General features: G+C 40.9%; 2 protein-coding genes across 5 annotated transcripts; one reads left to right on the plus strand and one right to left on the minus strand.

The window, feature by feature from the left end:
• Positions 1-166: 166 nt before the first annotated feature.
• On the minus strand, positions 167-19,109 carry LOC134790118 (cysteine-rich protein 2-binding protein). 4 transcript variants are annotated; one of them, XM_063760905.1, is made up of 15 exons: positions 18,817-19,109; positions 18,213-18,350; positions 17,013-17,161; positions 16,470-16,562; positions 15,859-15,979; positions 14,251-14,332; positions 13,452-13,589; positions 9,617-9,709; positions 8,824-9,005; positions 8,098-8,185; positions 7,479-7,669; positions 4,411-4,529; positions 3,563-3,735; positions 2,475-2,555; positions 167-278 (listed from the first exon to the last, which is right to left on the minus strand). In XM_063760905.1, the coding sequence occupies exons 1-15, from the start codon at positions 19,026-19,028 to the stop codon at positions 186-188; spliced, it is 1,953 nt and encodes a 650-aa protein (XP_063616975.1). In that variant the 5' UTR covers positions 19,029-19,109; the 3' UTR covers positions 167-185. The 4 variants fall into 4 exon arrangements, with proteins under 4 accessions (XP_063616975.1, XP_063616973.1, XP_063616974.1 ...); XM_063760903.1 differs by having other exon boundaries at positions 13,452-13,598; XM_063760904.1 differs by having other exon boundaries at positions 14,251-14,335.
• LOC134790119 (transcriptional adapter 2A) lies at positions 266-1,589 on the plus strand. Its single transcript, XM_063760906.1, has one exon. It carries the CDS (start codon positions 288-290, stop codon positions 1,584-1,586), a length of 1,299 nt encoding a protein of 432 aa, XP_063616976.1. The 5' UTR covers positions 266-287; the 3' UTR covers positions 1,587-1,589.
• Positions 19,110-19,671: the final 562 nt, after the last annotated feature.

The following is a 19,671-nucleotide window of genomic DNA, read 5'->3' on the forward strand; positions in this document are numbered from 1 at the left end:
AATATTGAAACTTAATTAGATTTATTTATAATAGCAACACATAATCTGTCAGTAACACGTCAAAAGTCGTCAATTAGTCAGCTGTCAATCAGTGGAAAAAAATAGCTTGTGTTTATTGTATCGGGCGTGTTGTTTTTTCTCGAAAAAGTATAAAAAACACAGAGAAATCAGTAAAATACATTTATTTATCTGGTGAGTCTTAGGAACAGTGCGTGGCGGCAACCTTTGTAGTCGATGTCGTAGTATTTCTCGTAGAAATCCTGAACTAGCTCCTCGACCTGCGAACAATGATGTCGAACGATATTTTACTAACAAAATGTGCTGTTTGCGGAGAAAATGCTAACGAACCTTACATAGAATGCTGCGAGTGCGACGCTAGTTTATGTACGAGCTGTTTCGCCACAGGACAAGAGGTGGGTGGACACAAAAATAACCACAAATACGCGGTGAGGAAAAACGACTTTCCGCTTTTCGACAATTGCAACTGGTCGTCTAAAGAAGAATGTAAGCTGTTGTCAGCCTTATCAACGTACGGGTATGGTAATTGGGAGGAGATATCGAAAATGGTGCACAGTAGAACGAAATTGGAATGTCACGAGCATTACAAGAAATACTACATAGAGAATGTGCAGTATAAGGAGCTAAAATTGTTGCCAGAGACTGAACAGTCTTTATTTCCTAAGATAGTGACACCATATTTGTACAGTATGGATATTAGCACTAATCCACCGAGGAATAATCAGGGGGACCAGCATTTAGCCGGTTATAATGCATACCGGTCTGAATTCGAGCTCAGCTATGACCATAATGCGGAAAGCATATTCAACATTGAAGACGCATATTCCGATGATGAGAATGATGAATGTATGGATGCTCTAAAAGTGTCTTTAGTAAGTGCTTTAAACACTAGATTAAGAGAAAGGCAGAGACGGTATGAAATAATTCAAAATCATGGCTTGATCATGCCAAATAAACTGATATCATGGGTGCAGAAGTTTGATAGAATTCTAACACGGCATAAGTCTGAACGGCTCTTGGCATTCATGCAGTTTATGACAGGTATGCAGTTTGATGCGTTTATGGAGTCACTTAGTGTGGAAGCTGAGTTATTACAACGGATAACTAAACTAATAGAGTATAGAAAGAACGGGATTAGGACACTGTACTGTGCAGGATTGTATAAAGAATTAAAGAAGGAACATGACATAGTGATGAAAGAACAAAAATACAATACAATGATAATACAAAGGAAGTTTGAGAGCCAATCACCAGTGAAAATGAGTGGCAAAGTTTGTTTCACAAAAGATTTGCAGGTCAAAAAGTACAAGCGGCAGATGAATCCATTGGAAATCATCGATTTACCAGGATTCCTTCACCTATCAGACTCGGAAAAGACCTTATGTTCAAATTTAAGGTTAATTCCGAGGAACTACTTGGAAATCAAGGAGCAACTGATTGCTGAGAACAATAAGTTAGGGTACCTAAGATTGTTGGACGCTAGACGGATAGTGAAGATAGATGTAAACAAAACTAGGAAGATATATGATTATCTTATTACTGAAGGCTTTATTTATAAACCATTGTGAATATATATACTCTTTTATTTACATAATCCTTCCTACTTAAGATAAGAGCAGGGGGGTGTCACTACGCAGTTTAGGTACATTTGGCCGGCGCGCCGCTCGGAGCGGCAGGGGTATGGCAGTGGGGCTGCCGCTCGACCGCACGATAGTCGTGTCACGTGGCGCTCGCGCAAACAAGATTCACCGTTCGTGCGCGGTTATAAGTTTCAATTTTGTTGTAGGCGGCGAGTATAGGTATAATTTTATACCTAAATCTGACTTTTGTGAAGGAGTGAATTTTCTGTACGGTAGTACTATTAGTTATTCTGTGATAAAGAGTTCAGTAACCCTTTCAATGCTGAGAGCTATATTACGGTTTCCCTGTACCTGTACTATACTGTCTATACTCCACAGTTTTTTCTAGTTTGACATGTCGAGTAATAAATTTTTGTTGAAAAAAAAAACCCAAAAAATGTCTACTTACTTTCAAACACTGTTAAGTGTCAATATCTTAAGCAACAGCACTGTAATAAAATGCTACTTTACTTACTGTACAACTATTACTTTAGAAAGATTAAAATGAATATTGCAGAACAATTAATTTGAGTTTATGCCAATATTTTCATAAACAAGCTCTTGCAAATCACTCTTAACCAGGGACCATTACCGGTATAACTAAAAATCAAAATATCTCATAGCTTTCACATTATTTCATGGATATTATAGAATAGTATTTAGGTGAGGATAATGATTGATCAGATTAGCTAAATTAAGTGCAAAAATATACATAAACAACCAAGATACCGAAATTCAATACCGGTTAATTTGTATGAAAAATATACCGGTATTCGGTCCCTGCTCTTAACCCACTATAAAGCCTATAAAGCCATATCAAATACCAGTCATACTCACTTTGAAACCAAACTTCTGGTAGAGGAAGATGGAAGGATTCGTCGGCGAGACGTGCAGCGTGACATCCTTGCCTGTGCATGTCTGTAACAGATGTACTATTTGAGTATAGGTAACCTGTATAACTTAGATTTATTGTATAGTTGATTGTAACAACCAGCCAAGCCAGCACTGCTGATATGATGATGATGATGATGATTGTAACAATGATGGTGGTAAGATTGACAGTAATGTGCATGACCGGGTTATTCCCACTAGTTACCACCAAGTTCTTACCAGTGGTAACTACTGGGAATTTTTTTCCCACCTTTTACCCCTGGTAACTACTGGGAAAAAAAAACCCACTAGTTACCACCAACTTGGCTTGGTGGTAACTACTGGGCATTTTTATTCCCAGTAGTTACCACTGGTAAAAGGTGGGATTTTTTTCCCCAGTAGTTACCACCAAAATATTGTTAGAATTCAATACTATTAAAATGTAGCGTGCTGTAATAAATAATTATGTGTCAGTGATTCAGTAAACTGCTTTAAAAGTGATCAAAAATATTAAAACAGTTTTACCGGTACAAGTGTAAACACTAAAATAGAAGAGTCTCATTCTAGTCAAGTAGAAATTAACTTATTATCCGGATTAAATGTATCTTATTAATTACTGTAAAATGAATTACATATTTTCCAGATTTTTGCTCCTTTGATTTTTGATAAAAAATCCCAGTAGTTACCACCAAGCCGAGTTGGTGGTAACTAGTGGGAAAAAAAATTCCCAGTAGTTACCACTGGTAAGATTCACACTGGTGAGAAGTTCTCGCTATACAAACTCAGTACCAGGAGCATTTAGGGGCTTCTCTAGACCTTTCTGCCCCATCGGTTATACCAGCGGTCGGCAACAGGCGGCCCGCGAGCCTCCCTCGCTATTTTGTACCTATATAATATTGACAAACGACAATGTCTAATAGTCATAAATATTAACAAAGTGCGGCCCGCGTCAACTTCGTTAACTACTATGTGGCCCCTGGCTGCTAAAAGTTTGCTGACTGCTGGGTTATACGAATAAAGAGCTTCTCACCGCCAAATAAGTGTAATATACCAACCTGCAGCAAGTGATATAGCATGAAGGTAGCAATGCCAGCTCTCCTCCACTCCGGCCGTACTAATATGAAGGAGATGTAGGCCACGTCCGCTGGTACTAAGAAAGCGCACCCGATGATAAGTCGCTTGTATGTCACTACACAGCTGAATTCAGGGTATTCCAGCGCCTCGGTCACTGAAAAAAAAACTCGAATTAATTTATTACAGGTAAAAAAACTTGCATGTAATTGTGAATAACAGGATTTTTTTTTCACTTGTTGCCACTGGGAACAACTGACATAAAGATCTCAAATATGGAGTGGGGTAGAAATATTATTATAGTTTGTCAAAGGACTGTCTCATTTCAACCATAGACAGAGAGAATCATACTATCTCTGTCTTACACTAGTACTAGAAACAAAAGAAAAAGATGAGTATAGTTTTCCTGGTTGTAACTGACTGACAAATTGGTTTGACCAACTATAATGTCGACTGATCTGTTCTAAAACTGAAAGAAAAACGTGTAAAATAAGTAAATTGACAGTCTATGTATGAAGGGTCTTGGCAGTTTGCAATTTATGACTTTACATACTTATGTATAATTATAGTCTATGCCACTGTTGCGGGCAGAAGAACTGCGCGCACTATTGCGATTGGTGTGGACGCACTTAGGTATAGTCTATGGATGCGAGCGTCAGTTTGTAATGTATGACTTTGTATGGATTATGTCACTCACAGTCTATGCCGGGCCAGAAGAACTGCGCGCACAGATTGAAGACGGCTGCTATGCGGTGTGGTCGCACGTATGAATAGTCTACGGACGTAAGCGCCAGTTTGTAATGTATGACTTTATATGGACTATGTCACTCACAGTCTATGCCGGGCCAGAAGAATTGCGCGCACAGATTGTTAACAGCTGCTATGTGGTGTGGTCGCACGTAGGAATAGTCTATGGACGCGTGTGGCGGCAGTTTGTAATCTGGAACTTTTCTGTAGCAAGCAAAATGTTAAAAACACTTTTCATCACACTCGCTCAGTAAATGTGGAATTGCACGCAGGTTTAGCGGGAGTTATAGAAAAAGCGTTTTCCCTAGGGAGTTATGAAGTTTCTAGTAACATAATTAACAGTTTTTTGTCTTTATACTTCATTTTTGTATCGCAAGTGTGATGAAAAACATTGTGTCGGGGCGTAATAATATTGCAAACTCGAGTCTATAAATCGCTCCAGCAAGCCGTCGCGATTTAACTTACTCTCGTGTGCAATATTTAAGTTACGCGCCATGTTGCACAATGTACAGTCGACGTCAAAGATATGTTTACATTTTTCGCCTTATTACAAACGCATAAGGTGCAAAAGTGTAAACATATCTTTGACGCCGACTGTACTATTAACCTTTAGAAAAGGAACGACCATCGTTTTCATCGTTATCATAGAGTATTTAATACGATGTAGTGCATAATTATTTTCTATCGTGTTTTCACGGAAACGTATGAACGTATCTTACTATTTCAGTCAGTCTCGGTACAAAGAGTACTGTACGGTTACCATCAGTTTGTCACTGACATAAACGCCGTCGAGAACGTAATTTACTTTCTATACATCTCGCTTGCACTCGCATATTAGTGCAAACGGGATGTATAGAAAGTAAATTACGTTCTCGACGGCGTTTATGTCAGTGACAAACTGATGGTAACCGTACTGAGGTGGACTGAAGTAGCATGACAAATACGATGAACGTTTCCGAGAAAATACGAGGGAAAACAATTTTGCACTACATCTGTAATTCCTAATGTATAGACGGTCAAGCAAATCTTGTCAGTAGAAAAAGGCGCGAAATTCAAATTTTCTATCAGACGATATCCCTTCGCGCCTACATTTTTCAAATTTGCCGCCTTTTTCTACTGAGAATATCTGCTTGACCGTCTATATTCTTTATTCTTTATTCAAACACTATGTATAAGTTTACAGCTCCAGCCAAGACACTTATACTGTTAATTAGGTACATATGTTGTCAGTATCAGTCAGTATCATAAAATTAGTAGGTACACTTATTGTATACACACTTATCTTTATAATTGAACATACAGTATAGTATAGTAGTAGTTTATTAGCCAACGCGTATGGCTCTAGATAAAGCCCGTCGATATGGAGTGGTACATTCGAGCAATTTTCGACTTAACCCTTTTCTTTGCAATGTAACTGTCTACAAGGTAAGTACATAATATTACACTTTTTTGTATATTTTTCTAACCTGTTAGCTTTTGTAAGCAGTTCATCAGTAACTCGTAACCACAAGGGTTTGCTTTCACAATCCCTCCTTATGAACGGTTTGAGCAAAGCGTTGGTGTAAGCGGAGCGGAACGGCGAAGGCTCGATGTGGCAGTGTACGGTGACGGCGTAGGTTGTGTCCAGGATGGTGCCACATAGAATTGTGGAGGTAACAAAGAGTAGAATAGTCTTTTGTCGTCTTTTGACAAGTCTCGAGTGATCGAGGTCTTGTATTCTGTACAATATTTCACCCTTTTGACAGACAACTCGTAAATTTTGTTGCAGTTATTGCAAAAACAACCACAGTTAAGAGTGGTGCTGTTAATATAGAGCTCTGTTGAATACTACATTTTTGCGCTAAGTTTTCTGTGTAGATTGACCCTAAAAGACTTACAGTGTAGTAAATGAAGCAAGTTGTTGTATGGAGACCCATGCATTAATTTCTCAGTCGATGAAATTTAGCTTGGTTATTGTATAGTATGAGCCGAGACTAAAATTATAAATATCCAAAAAAAAAAACACTCCTAAGTTAGGTAAAAACACAAATCTGATTTATATATTGAACCGAGTAATTCCTCAGTCCAAAATTATTTTACAAAATAAGTTATTTGTATCAGTATGTGATACTAGAAAAAAATCTAAAAGTTTTGTCAAACATGAGAATATTTTTTTATGATACTTCCTTTTTTTGACGCTCATTTTCATCGGAAAATTGCTCTGTCATTTTTTTCTTCTTATATGATCTTAGAATATAATTTGGCGCAGTGGGTAAAAAAATCCAAAAAAAATGCGTATCGAAATGTATGTATTATAGAACTATTAAAAACTGAGAGTGGAAAATTTTTAGATTTTCATTTTGTAGGTATAAAACGGCAATAAAATGGCATTCCAGTGAAAAAATTAGACTGAGCAATTTTCCGGTCCAAGACACGCCAAAAAAATTTATTTTATTAATACTGGTATTTCTGCTGGGATATTTTTTTGATATTTCATATATTGTTGCAATACGTTACATTAATATGTCTGGTGAAGAAAGTTTGAACGGAGCATTTTTCCGTAAAAAGATATTAACGATTTAAGACTTTAGGTATTTACTTTAATTCTATTATTATTATTCTTTGGAAATGTATACAATACTTTTTATTTATTGATACTTTATCATACTGTAAAGTTTTTTCTGGCTGAGGAATTACTGCGGGGTCCACTAACTTTATTTACTACACATAAAGAAAAATCCTACCTGTTGGCTTTTGTAAGCAGTTCATCGGTAACTCGTAACCACAAGGGTTTGCTTTCACAATCCCTTCTTATGTAAGGTTTGTGCAAAGCGTTGGTGTAAGCGGAGCGGAACGGCGAAGGCTCGATGTGGGAGAGTACGATGACGGCGTAGGTTGTGTCGAGGATGGTGCCCAATAGGTTGTAGAGGTAATAAAGAGTAGAATAGTCGTTTGTCGTCTTTTAACACGTCTCGAGCGATCGAGGTCTTGTATACTAAACAATCTTTCACCCTTTTGACTGGCAACTCGTAAATTTTGTTGCAGTTATTGGAAAAACAACCACAGTTATGAGTGGTGCTGTTAATATAGAGCTCTGTTGAATACTACACTTTTGCACAAAGTTTTCTGTGTGAGATTGACCCTAAAAGACTTATTTATAAAGCAAAATCCTACCTGTTGGCTTTAGTAAGCAGTTCATCAGTAACTCGTAACCACAAGGGTTTGCTTTCAGAATCCCTCCTTATGTAAGGTTTGAGCAAAGCGTTGGTGTAAGCGGAGCGGAACGGCGAAGGCTCAATGTGGGAGAGTACGGTGACGGCGTAGGTTGTGTCCAGGATGGTGCCGCATAGGTTGTCGTGGAGGTACTGGAATAAAAAGAAAATCAAAATATTTTAAATTTTTGTGCCAACGGGGAAGGCAAATGTCAAGTGACTGTTTATGGCACTGGCAAATGACATAGATAAAAATATCATCGTCGAGAGCGCCATCTACTTTTAGCTTTTACCGGCCTTCACCATTAATATTGTGGTTTGCAAGAAACAAGGAAAAATTAAGAAAAACTTAACCAAACTAAAGTTGTAAAATAAACTCCTTTTACAATGTCGGTTAAAATTGTATAGCCTAATTAGCCTAGATAAATGTTTTTAAATTTAAATAAGTCCAATCGATCTTGACTTCAGTTAGAAGTTCAGAAAAGGGTATCGAATATCATATCTAAATGTTCTTGTTAGTGTACGAGGTCTCTGATCGGGGCGAGCTACTGTATGTATGTCTGTACTGTACGAGTACGTACCGATCTCTGGAACCTGTCGAGCACTCGTTCGACGCTGGTGACGGCTTGAACCTCTTCTGGCACTTGTCCTGACAGCACTTTGACAGCCCTATAAAAATGAATGAGACGTTAGGCAATTTATCTGATAGAGGCTGTTTGGAAAGAGAAGAGTCGTGGAATGTATTGGACCTTCCACGACTCTTCTCTTTCCGCACAGACCCTATATTTGTGTAATTATGTCCTAATATACTCTCTATCTGATACTGATCTGTCATTTAAGTACCATATTGGTCCAAAGGCAGATGTATTGGGTAGTAAACTGGCTAATGGAACTGTCATATGTGACGTTCCACGGATACCTAAAGGTACTTTTATTAATCGCTTTAGTAATTGGAGCGTGGTTAATACTAATGTTTTATTTTTTTACAAAATGCAAGCTTTAGATGGAGGGTCATTGCGTCAGTTTACCGTCCAGTCCGTTTCCGTCCACTTGGCGTAGTTGCTACAAAGAATTGTGTATACAAATAAAAAAAATCTTTATTAACCCGTGGCGCGCCCCAGTATTACCGTAGTATGGAACTCCTATACTAACTACTATCACACTTGTGACAGTAGGGCGCTCCACGGGTTAACCAAGTAGAACAGGCAAGATTGAATTAATAATAAGCGCCATCTGCCATAAGGTATATTTACCCGCAGAACGTCACATATTAGGATATCGATTATAATAGTCTAATTTCGTCTTACTTGTCCATATCGAAGACAGGCAGCCTCTTATGCCTTTTGAGACGGCGCAGCGCCAATTTGGCCCTTAGCCTGTGGAGATGGGCCCTTTTCCTAGGGTCCTTCACTTTGGGGATCAGGTTCTCGACTTGTTTTAGCAGCTGGACCTCTTCGTATTGTGTTAGCTCGACTAGATCTTTTTGTACCTGAAATTGCAGAAATACCTTGATTGTCGTGTTTAGTTTACGTATTTGGATCCTCATGTGATCAGCGCGCATAGCCAACGTGCCAATCGTTAACGCTCCGTTGCGTATCGTAGTCACTTCTCTCTAATACTCTTCCCCACTAGCGCGACAGTGACAGTTGCGTTTCGTTCTAAACTTCGTAACTACAGAGCGTTAACGATTGCACGTTGGCTACGCACCCAGGTGTCCGGATTTATTCTGGATCTGGGCGTCCCGACTTTAAGCTATGGAATCTGGTCATATCCCCAAAATTGGGATATGCAATTTGGGATTTTTTTAATGTTCTGAATTTTCACTCGGAAGTATTGGGATCTCCAATTTGAACAACTTTTTTTTAATTTATTAAGCCGCAGTTTCTAATACTTTCTTTTTTTGCAAATAATAGTAAATTTAATCAAATATGTTGTGGGTCATAAGGTCTACTAGCGTCTTTTGAGCGTCGGCGTCTAGTCAGCGCTATAGAAAATGGCGTTGCCGCGCAGTTGTGCCAACGTTACGTCGAGCAGCAGCCATAGAGTTGACTAGACGCCGACGCTTGTGGGTGTGTGTGGGGTGGCTCTAAATGATCTTACCTCATATTTTTCCTGTTCGACCCACGGCAACTCCAAGCTGTTCGGCTCTTTGGAAAACATCGACTCTCTCGTCAGTTCTCGCTTCTCTTCAACCTTAAACAAATAGAAAACGCTATTTATAAAAAGCTATTTCCAATAAAATCCAATGGGATTGGTCGGTCGAATTAAGTATTTAGTAGATGGCGCCAGCATAGCTTGCCCTGTCAATCCCTAGAATTGTGTCAAAAGTTTGTTTTTTAATGGAATTTTATGCCCTGGATGCCAGCTTTTTAAGCCAACTCTCATAGAACTAAACTAGGGCGCCATTCATTTATTACGCAAGACGATTTTTGCCAGTTTTTGACCCCTTTGAATAGGCTGACCCCCTCCCCCTATATTACTATTTACCATATATATATTACGTAAGAATCAAAAGGAAAAACATAGTACACGTTTGGTTTGTTTTAGTGTTTATTTTTCAAATTTTTTGGAATGGTACTGGAGCCCGTTTAAGGTAACTCTGCACCCTGTTTGATAGCATAAAGTGTGGAAGTATTATTTTAAACGTCATAATTTCATAGAAATTGTGATCTTTGTGGTCTTACGTAAGAACTTTGCAAACCCCCTCTCTCCCCTTGTAAGAAAAAAAAATTTCGGCCCCTCTTCCCCCCTAAATTGTCTTACGTAATAAATGAATGGCGCCTAGTGAAAGGGACAAGCTTATGATGGCGCCATCTATGCAAACCTTTGACAGTTGCCAACCCCATTGTACCTTCTTGTCTGGTTTGTCTTCCGGCCCGGGTCTGTGCGGAGACGCTGCGAGAGTCCAAATCGTAGTAGAGCATCTAAAGAACTATTATAAGCCCACCCTCTTCTTCTCGGGTTTTTCTTCAGGCTCGGGTGGCTTGGGTCTGAGCGGGGAGACGCTGCGAAAGTCCAAATCGTAGTAGAGCGTCTAAAGTACTATTATAAGCCTACCCTCTTCTTGTCGGGTTTTTCCTCAGGCTCGGGTGGCTTGGGTCTGTGCGGGGAGACGCTGCGAAAGTCCAAATCGTAGTAGAGCGTCTAAAGTACTATTATAAGCCTACCCTCTTCTTGTCGGGTTTTTCCTCAGGCTCGGGTGGCTTGGGTCTGTGCGGGGAAACGCTGCGAAAGTCCAAATCGTAGTAGAGCGTCTAAAGTACTATTATAAGCCTACCCTCTTCTTGTCGGGTTTTTCCTCAGGCTCGAGTGGCTTCGGTCTGTGCGGAGACGCTGCGAGAGTCCAAATCGTAGTAGAGCATCTAAAGAACTATTATAAGCCCACCCTCTTCTTCTCGGGTTTTTCCTCAGGCTCGGGTGGCTTGGGTCTGAGCGGGGAGACGCTGCGAAAGTCCAAATCGTAGTAGAGCGTCTAAAGTACTATTATAAGCCTACCCTCTTCTTGTCGGGTTTTTCCTCAGGCTCGGGTGGCTAGGGTCTGTGCGGGGAAACGCTGCGAAAGTCCAAATCGTAGTAGAGCGTCTAAAGTACTATTATAAGCCTACCCTCTTCTTGTCGGGTTTTTCCTCAGGCTCGAGTGGCTTCGGTCTGTGCGGAGACGCTGCGAGAGTCCAAATCGTAGTAGAGCATCTAAAGAACTATTATAAGCCCACCCTCTTCTTCTCGGGTTTTTCCTCAGGCTCGGGTGGCTTGGGTCTGAGCGGGGAGACGCTGCGAAAGTCCAAATCGTAGTAGAGCGTCTAAAGTACTATTATAAGCCTACCCTCTTCTTGTCGGGTTTTTCCTCAGGCTCGGGTGGCTTGGGTCTGTGCGGGGAAACGCTGCGAAAGTCCAAATCGTAGTAGAGCGTCTAAAGTACTATTATAAGCCTACCCTCTTCTTGTCGGGTTTTTCCTCAGGCTCGGGTGGCTTGGGTCTGTGCGGGGAGACGCTGCGAAAGTCCAAATCGTAGTAGAGCGTCTAAAGTACTATTATAAGCCTACCCTCTTCTTGTCGGGTTTTTCCTCAGGCTCGGGTGGCTTGGGTCTGTGCGGGGAGACGCTGCGAAAGTTCAAATCGTAGTAGAGCGTCTAAAGTACTATTATAAGCCTACCCTCTTCTTGTCGGGTTTTTCCTCAGGCTCGGGTGGCTTGGGTCTGTGCGGGGAGACGCTGCGAAAGTTCAAATCGTAGTAGAGCGTCTAAAGTACTATTATAAGCCTACCCTCTTCTTGTCGGGTTTTTCCTCAGGCTCGGGTGGCTTGGGTCTGTGCGGGGAAACGCTGCGAAAGTCCAAATCGTAGTAGAGCGTCTAAAGTACTATTATAAGCCTACCCTCTTCTTGTCGGGTTTTTCCTCAGGCTCGGGTGGCTTGGGTCTGTGCGGGGAGACGCTGCGAAAGTCCAAATCGTAGTAGAGCGTCTAAAGTACTATTATAAGCCTACCCTCTTCTTGTCGGGTTTTTCCTCAGGCTCGGGTGGCTTGGGTCTGTGCGGGGAGACGCTGCGAAAGTTCAAATCGTAGTAGAGCGTCTAAAGTACTATTATAAGCCTACCCTCTTCTTGTCGGGTTTTTCCTCAGGCTCGGGTGGCTTGGGTCTGTGCGGGGAGACGCTGCGAAAGTTCAAATCGTAGTAGAGCGTCTAAAGTACTATTATAAGCCTACCCTCTTCTTGTCGGGTTTTTCCTCAGGCTCGGGTGGCTTGGGTCTGTGCGGGGAAACGCTGCGAAAGTCCAAATCGTAGTAGAGCGTCTAAAGTACTATTATAAGCCTACCCTCTTCTTGTCGGGTTTTTCCTCAGGCTCGGGTGGCTTGGGTCTGTGCGGGGAGACGCTGCGAAAGTCCAAATCGTAGTAGAGCGTCTAAAGTACTATTATAAGCCTACCCTCTTCTTGTCGGGTTTTTCCTCAGGCTCGGGTGGCTTGGGTCTGTGCGGGGAGACGCTGCGAAAGTTCAAATCGTAGTAGAGCGTCTAAAGTACTATTATAAGCCTACCCTCTTCTTGTCGGGTTTTTCCTCAGGCTCGGGTGGCTTGGGTCTGTGCGGGGAAACGCTGCGAAAGTCCAAATCGTAGTAGAGCGTCTAAAGTACTATTATAAGCCTACCCTCTTCTTGTCGGGTTTTTCCTCAGGCTCGGGTGGCTTGGGTCTGAGCGGGGAGACGCTGCGAAAGTCCAAATCGTAGTAGAGCGTCTAAAGTACTATTATAAGCCTACCCTCTTCTTGTCGGGTTTTTCCTCAGGCTCGGGTGGCTTGGGTCTGTGCGGGGAGACGCTGCGAAAGTCCAAATCGTAGTAGAGCGTCTAAAGTACTATTATAAGCCTACCCTCTTCTTGTCGGGTTTTTCCTCAGGCTCGGGTGGCTTGGGTCTGTGCGGGGAAACGCTGCGAAAGTCCAAATCGTAGTAGAGCGTCTAAAGTACTATTATAAGCCTACCCTCTTCTTGTCGGGTTTTTCCTCAGGCTCGGGTGGCTTGGGTCTGTGCGGGGAGACGCTGCGAAAGTCCAAATCGTAGTAGAGCGTCTAAAGTACTATTATAAGCCCACCCTCTTCTTCTCGGGTTTTTCCTCAGGCTCGGGTGGCTAGGGTCTGTGCGGGGAGACGCTGCGAAAGTCCAAATCGTAGTAGAGCGTCTAAAGTACTATTATAAGCCTACCTTCTTCTTCTCGGGTTTTTCCACAGGCTCGGGTGGCTCGGGTTGCGGCTCGGGTTTGCGCGGGGAGATGCTGCGAAAGTCCAAATCGTAGTAGAGCGTCTAAAGAACTATTATAAGCCTACCCTCTTCTTGTCGAGTTTGTCTTCAGGCTCGGGTGGATCGGGTTGCGGGTCGGGTGTGTGGGGAGACGCTGCGTGAGTCCGAATCGTAGTAGAGTGTCTGATGTACTATTTTGAACCTACCTTCTTTTTCTCGGGTTTTTCCTCAGGCTCGGGTGGCTCGGGTTGCGGCTCGGGTATGTGTGGGGAGACGCTGCGAGAGTCCGAATCGTAGTAGATCGTTTGGTGCACGGGCGGGGAGTGCACGCTTGACGAGTCGCTCTGGAAATACTTATAGGAAAATTGTACATTTGATTTTACGAAAAGTTTCAAAAAGTACACGGAAAATTTGGGAAAATCTCCCCATACAACGTTTTGAGAGAAATTTCAAAAAAGGAATTTTTGTATATAAACCGAGGTAATTGTGCACCTACCTTTACCGATCTAGGTACATAAACTTTTACCAAGGTACTCTTGCACCTTTAGCAAACAAACTATTCAGACTTGTTTTAAGGCCCCGTAGGTTCGTGTTCTTCTTTCACTCTCACTGAGCATAAACGTGAGCGAGATGGATGTGCGTGCTCGGGACCGCAGATATCAGGTTTTCGAATTTTAATTTTAACCATAAAGTAATCGACGAGTTCCCTCCAACTCAAATATTTCCTCCCGCGAATTTTTAGAAGCAATTTTATATATTTTTAGCTTTTGTGTGTAAATTGTTACAAAGTTCTAAATTGCGTTTTAGATCTCTGTTCGTGATTTTTTTCTATAAAGTCACAAAATCAGGATTCGAATCGATGAATAGTCACTAGACAAAATCCTCAAGATTGCTAATAAAATTTTTGGCATCCGTATTTAATGGTGATCTAAAAAAGCGGTACGAATTTTTAAAAATTCCGCTCTCTGAACCTAATACGGCACCTTAACGTATGTTTGTCATTACCGGGAGTACGTAGCGCGGTACGAAGTCGAACCGCGCGTCGTCCGAGCACGATCCTTCGGCACCCTCCTCCACCACCGATTGCCTGCTACAAACAAATAAAAAACGCTTTTATTCCCCTTAGCGTCACTTGCACCATCCCACTAACCCGGGGTTTACCGGTTAAACCTGGAGTTACCATGGTTACCAGTACAATTTGACACAGGGTTAACAGTTTAGTCGGTTAACTCCGGGTTAGTGGGATGTTGCAAGGGGCGCTTACATGTTATGTTAACCCAGTGTTAACCCTAGTTAGAGTGCTTGCACTATGGGCATTTTGCCGCCCGTGGCGAAAAACTGTGATTACCTACTTGAACACGGTACATTTGTCAAGGTAAATTTTTTGTACTAACTTTTAAAACTATAATAAATGTTACTTTTTAGGGTTCCGTACCCAAAGGGTAAAACGGGACCCTATTACTAAGACTTCGCTGTCCGTCCGTCCGTCCTTCCGTCCGTCCGTCCGTCCGTCCGTCCGTCCGTCTGTCTGTCACCAGGCTGTATCTCACGAACCGTGATAGCTAGACAGTTGAAATTTTCACAGATGATGTATTTCTGTTGCCGCTATAACAACAAATACTAAAAACAGAATAAAATAAAGATTTAAATGGGGCTCCCATACAACAAACGTGATTTTTGACCAAAGTTAAGCAACGTCGGGAGTGGTCAGTACTTGAATGGGTGACCGTTTTTTTTTTTGTTTTTTTTTATGTTTTTTTTTTGCATTATGGTACGGAACCCTTCGTGCGCGAGTCCGATTCGCACTTGCCCGGTTTTATTCTAATAGTTTTGACTTGTTTATTTATTTTGTACCTAGTGGTTTCAATGAGCAGTAAACTGCTCCCTACAAGAGCACTAGCGTTTCACGGAAAAGCGCGACTATCATTGACTCATATATTACTTCGTAAAGACGGGCCTTACGGGCACTAAGAATGGTCCCAGTACAACGGTGTCACGCACACGAACTCGAGCCAATCGTGCATCAGTAGACGTTAGAACGCCACAACGCGTTTGTTTAATGAGATAGTTGTGTAGACTACACGATTGGCTCGAATTCGTGAGTGACAGCGCTTAACTAGCACCATTCTTAGTGCCCGTAAGGTCCGTCTTTACATATAAGTGAATGGCGACTATACTCTAAGGTTAATTCACATCTGAATAAGATATTGTAATCGGAATGAAGAAAGTGGAAATGGAGATGGCCTGGCCACATGTTGAGAGACAGGCAGGAAAAATTATTATTATTATATTGTTTAATACACTAGCAGCCGAAAGCTGATGCGTGTATATCACTGCACTTGTTTTCTTTATAACGAAAAATGGAGCAAGATCGTAACGGATTGGTACCCAAGAGGTTGCACACGGAGCCAGAGGAGACCTCGAACAAGATGGGAGGATGAACTCAAACTCACAGCAGGCCCAAACTGGAGAAGAGTGGCCCACGACAGACCCCAATGGAAAGAGCTAGAGGAGGCCTTTGCCAAGCGGCACACTGAGCTTAGAGACATACTCTAACTCAGAATAAAGGGGCTTAGGGCTTAATAGATAGATCAAATCGGAATGAGATCTAACCTGGAGTCTGCCTCAAGTTGGTCGTAGAAACTGGTCCCGTAGTCGAGGTCTAATTTGCGTTGCTTGGCTGGCCTCTCGATGATCAACTGAGGTTCCTCAGTTCTTAGGAATTCTTTGTAGCCTAGAACAAAAAAATGGAAAAAGACATGCATTGAATATTGCATATCATCGGCCACACTGTTAACTGACAGTTCGTTTACCTTATTACAAAAAGCATAAGGTCCACCGATGGACAATTAAGAGTGTTGCTGTTTGTACACATTCAAATAAAACCGGCCAAGTCCGAGTCGGACTCGCGCACGAAGGGTTCCTTACCATTAACCAAAAACGGCAAAAAATTACGTTCGTTGTATGGTAGCCCCATTTAAATATATATTTCATTCTGTTTTTAGTATTTGTTGTTATAGTGGCAACAGAAATACATCATCTGTGAAAATTTCAACTGTCTATCTAAGATACAGCCTGGTGACAGACAGACAGACACGCGGACAGTGGAGTTTTAATAATAGGGTCCTGTTTTTACCCTTTGGGTACGAACCCTAAAAACATAGGTATATTACTCTTGTTGCATAAAGAACTTATTATTTGTTACGTCATATAAAACTTCATACCCATTTCGATGACCTTCTCAGAGAACACATTAATGTCGAGCGCCACCTGTCCCCGAGGCCGGCCCTTTGGCTTGTCTCTCGCTATCTCTTGGACTGGAAATAAAAAAAAGTCATAAATTAAAAAAAAGATACTAGGTGAAAAAGTATGCTTTGTTATCATTATGCATTATCAACAGAGAAAAGTGAGATGACAAGATGGCGCCGGTTGCCGCTGCAAAGGCTGCGTTCAGCTTATGATAGAGCCGTGTCGTACGGCTGCGATCGGGACCCACAAATGGTCTCGCCGGAAGATCAGCGCTGACTTTCGGGTCAGTATTATGTTGAGGCGAGACCATTTCGTGGTAAACTTTAACTCTTACCAATCTTATGAATACTTGCAGTTTTTAGTTATACTTTTGTATGTAATTTTAGTTTTAAGTTTATCACAAATAAAATACTTGATTCTGATTCTGAATAAAAAAGACAAGTTTTTAAAAGACTCCTGCCAGTCTGGCTAGGATTCTTTTTAAGGGCTGATATATGAAAATTAAGTGTGAATCTTACTAATATGTGAAGCGACCGCTGGCGAGAATGCATGCTGTAACTGCCACCAGCCTGTCTCTCCCAATATAGTTGAGCCGGACCGGAATATTATGTTGCTGTACACTGAGAGACAGCCGGCTATAGTGCCTACCCAGTTCTTCTTCTGTTTGCTGGAAACAGAGACCATTTAGTGATTTTAGTGTACTGTAAGACCATTTTTAGGGTTCCGTACCTCAAAAGGAAAAAACGGAACCCTTATAGGATCACTCGTGCGTCTGTCTGTCTGTCTGTCACAGCCTATTTTCTCGGAAACAACTGGACCAATTAAGTTGAAGTTTGGTACACATATGTAAATTAGTGACCCAAAGATGGACATGTTTTATTTATAATTTTAAAATACATAGGTTCGAAGTTATTTAAGAAAATAGCCAAAAAATGACCATTCCCCCCCTTTATCTCCGAAACTACTGGGTCTAAAGTTTTGAAAATAATACAGAAATAGTTCTTTACCTATAGATGACAGGAAAACCTATTACAAATGTGCAGTCAAGCGTGAGTCGGACTTATATACGGAACCCTAGAAACGCGAGTCCGACTCGCACTTGGACAGTTTTTTTTTCTATAAGCAGGCAGTTGTGACAACTGATATTGCGTGTATCCAGTTATCATTGACAAGTATGTTAGATGTATAGGTGTGCTTGTTTAATTTATTTTTAAATTGGTTCACATTTTGTGCTGAAACCTTCATTCTTCATTTTTATGACAGATTTGTCTTAAAATACTTAGATTGACAGACATGTCACAGAACTCCTTCAGGAGGAGGCTTAAATCAGGAGGAAGTTAGCTTTTTTTCCCCTAAAAAAATTAAATATTGAATCACTATTGCTTTGCCTTATTTGATATAACAAAGAATAACAACAAACTAAGAATAATTAGTTGTGTCAGTTGTAAAAGTTGCCTGTCTTTTCAGAGACTGGCTGTAACTATGATCAATTCATATGTCTATTTGCTTTTTTCCCCTATATGAAAAAGCTTTATGTCTGCGCAATGCAATAAGAGCTAAAAAGTCGTCACTTGGCATAAAGCTTTTTCCTATCGGATTTTGCCGAATGCGCGTCAATATATCTGGGGAGACCCTTAATCATATTCAAGTAATTGCAAAAAAAGTAGACAAATTCAGTCATTCAAAGTCCAAATCAAGAAATTTGGTAAAATACTTACAATTGTGGATCAAATAATAGCCCCCAGTTGCGGTCAATAAAGGAGCAGATGTGAGTCTTGTAATGGAAGAATCCATGGTTGCTGATGCCATACGCATTGGTAGTGAGATGGTGCAGCGTTAGCAGGATTACACTCACCCTGAAGAATAAATTAAATAAGTAAACATAAAAACCTAACTGCTTATAAAGATACACAAATGATTACCCAATTTTTAGTATAAAATGAAACTGATAATAAAACCAAATTATGATCACTTTATTGTTAAGCACTGTTAAGCCTACAAGTAACCCACCTGTTGACGTACTGTCAGCGAACACATTTAAATACATTAATAATGGAACAGGTAGGTAGAGGATCTGTGTAACAGGTAACTGATCGAAATCTAGCACTTAATATATACCGTGAGAGGCGTGTTATAAATATATTTTATTTCTATTATCACTATCACTTTCCAAGTGACTTCGTTTTGTGTCTGTTGCACCAAGAAGATTATTTAAGATGTAAAATTTGGTGCTCTGTAGAGTGGCACGCAGTTAAAAATGGTTTATTCCGACCATGGCAAACCAAGTATGAATAGAAGAAAAACACTTGTAAATATCCTTACCACGGAAATCTGTTCCTTGAAAACACTTCCTTTTTATTTGGAGAGCATTCCTTACATGTGAAATCGAAGAAAACATCGCAAGCCAAGTCTCCCGGAGTCCCTTGCCGCCTCAAACAAGTCAAATGTACGAAACATATACAGGTATCACAGATCAGACCGGGCCGGTATTGCTTGTTTTCCGGTTCGTTACAATACTTGCAAATTGTCGTCATTGTTCGTAAAACACTAAAATAAAGTTAGTTAATTTGATTTGTTATGTTTCGCGACGATGTAAGACGATGTTGTTTTGGTGTTCAATAACATAACCTCAAAATCCACCTGTCAATGTCACTCAAACTTGCGTTTCGATAGTGCATCTGTATATTTTTGGTACAAATCATGGATTTTAAAAAATAAAGTATAGTAGTCATAGTAGTTAAATAAACGTACATATAGTTGGTCAAGCAAATCTTGTCAGTAGAAAAAGGCGGCAAATTTAAAAAATGTAGGTGCGAAGGGATATCGTCCCATAGAAAATTTGAATTTCGCGCCTTTATATAGTTTGGCAAACACAACTTGTCAGTCAGTAAGAACCAGGAAAATGATAGTCATCCCTTTCTTTTGTACTTCAGTACTGTCACGCGGTCTTTGGCTTACGCTAGTACTAGCAGTGATTATATTTGGATTATATGCTCTTTGGTACTAGCACCCGAAAGAATGGCTAACTATAGTTTTCTTTGTTCTCACTTAATAACAAATTGTGTTTGCCAGACTATGTTTAATCCTTTTTCTGTGGTGTTGTCACATACTGATTTTCAAAAACTACTTTTTATCGTTCGCTACAAAGTTAGAAGTCTACCTTGGTCTAACTCTAAG

The sequence above is a fragment of the Cydia splendana genome, chromosome 4 (genome assembly GCF_910591565.1).
Source record: "Cydia splendana chromosome 4, ilCydSple1.2, whole genome shotgun sequence".
NCBI classification, from domain to species: Eukaryota; Metazoa; Arthropoda; class Insecta; order Lepidoptera; family Tortricidae; genus Cydia; species Cydia splendana.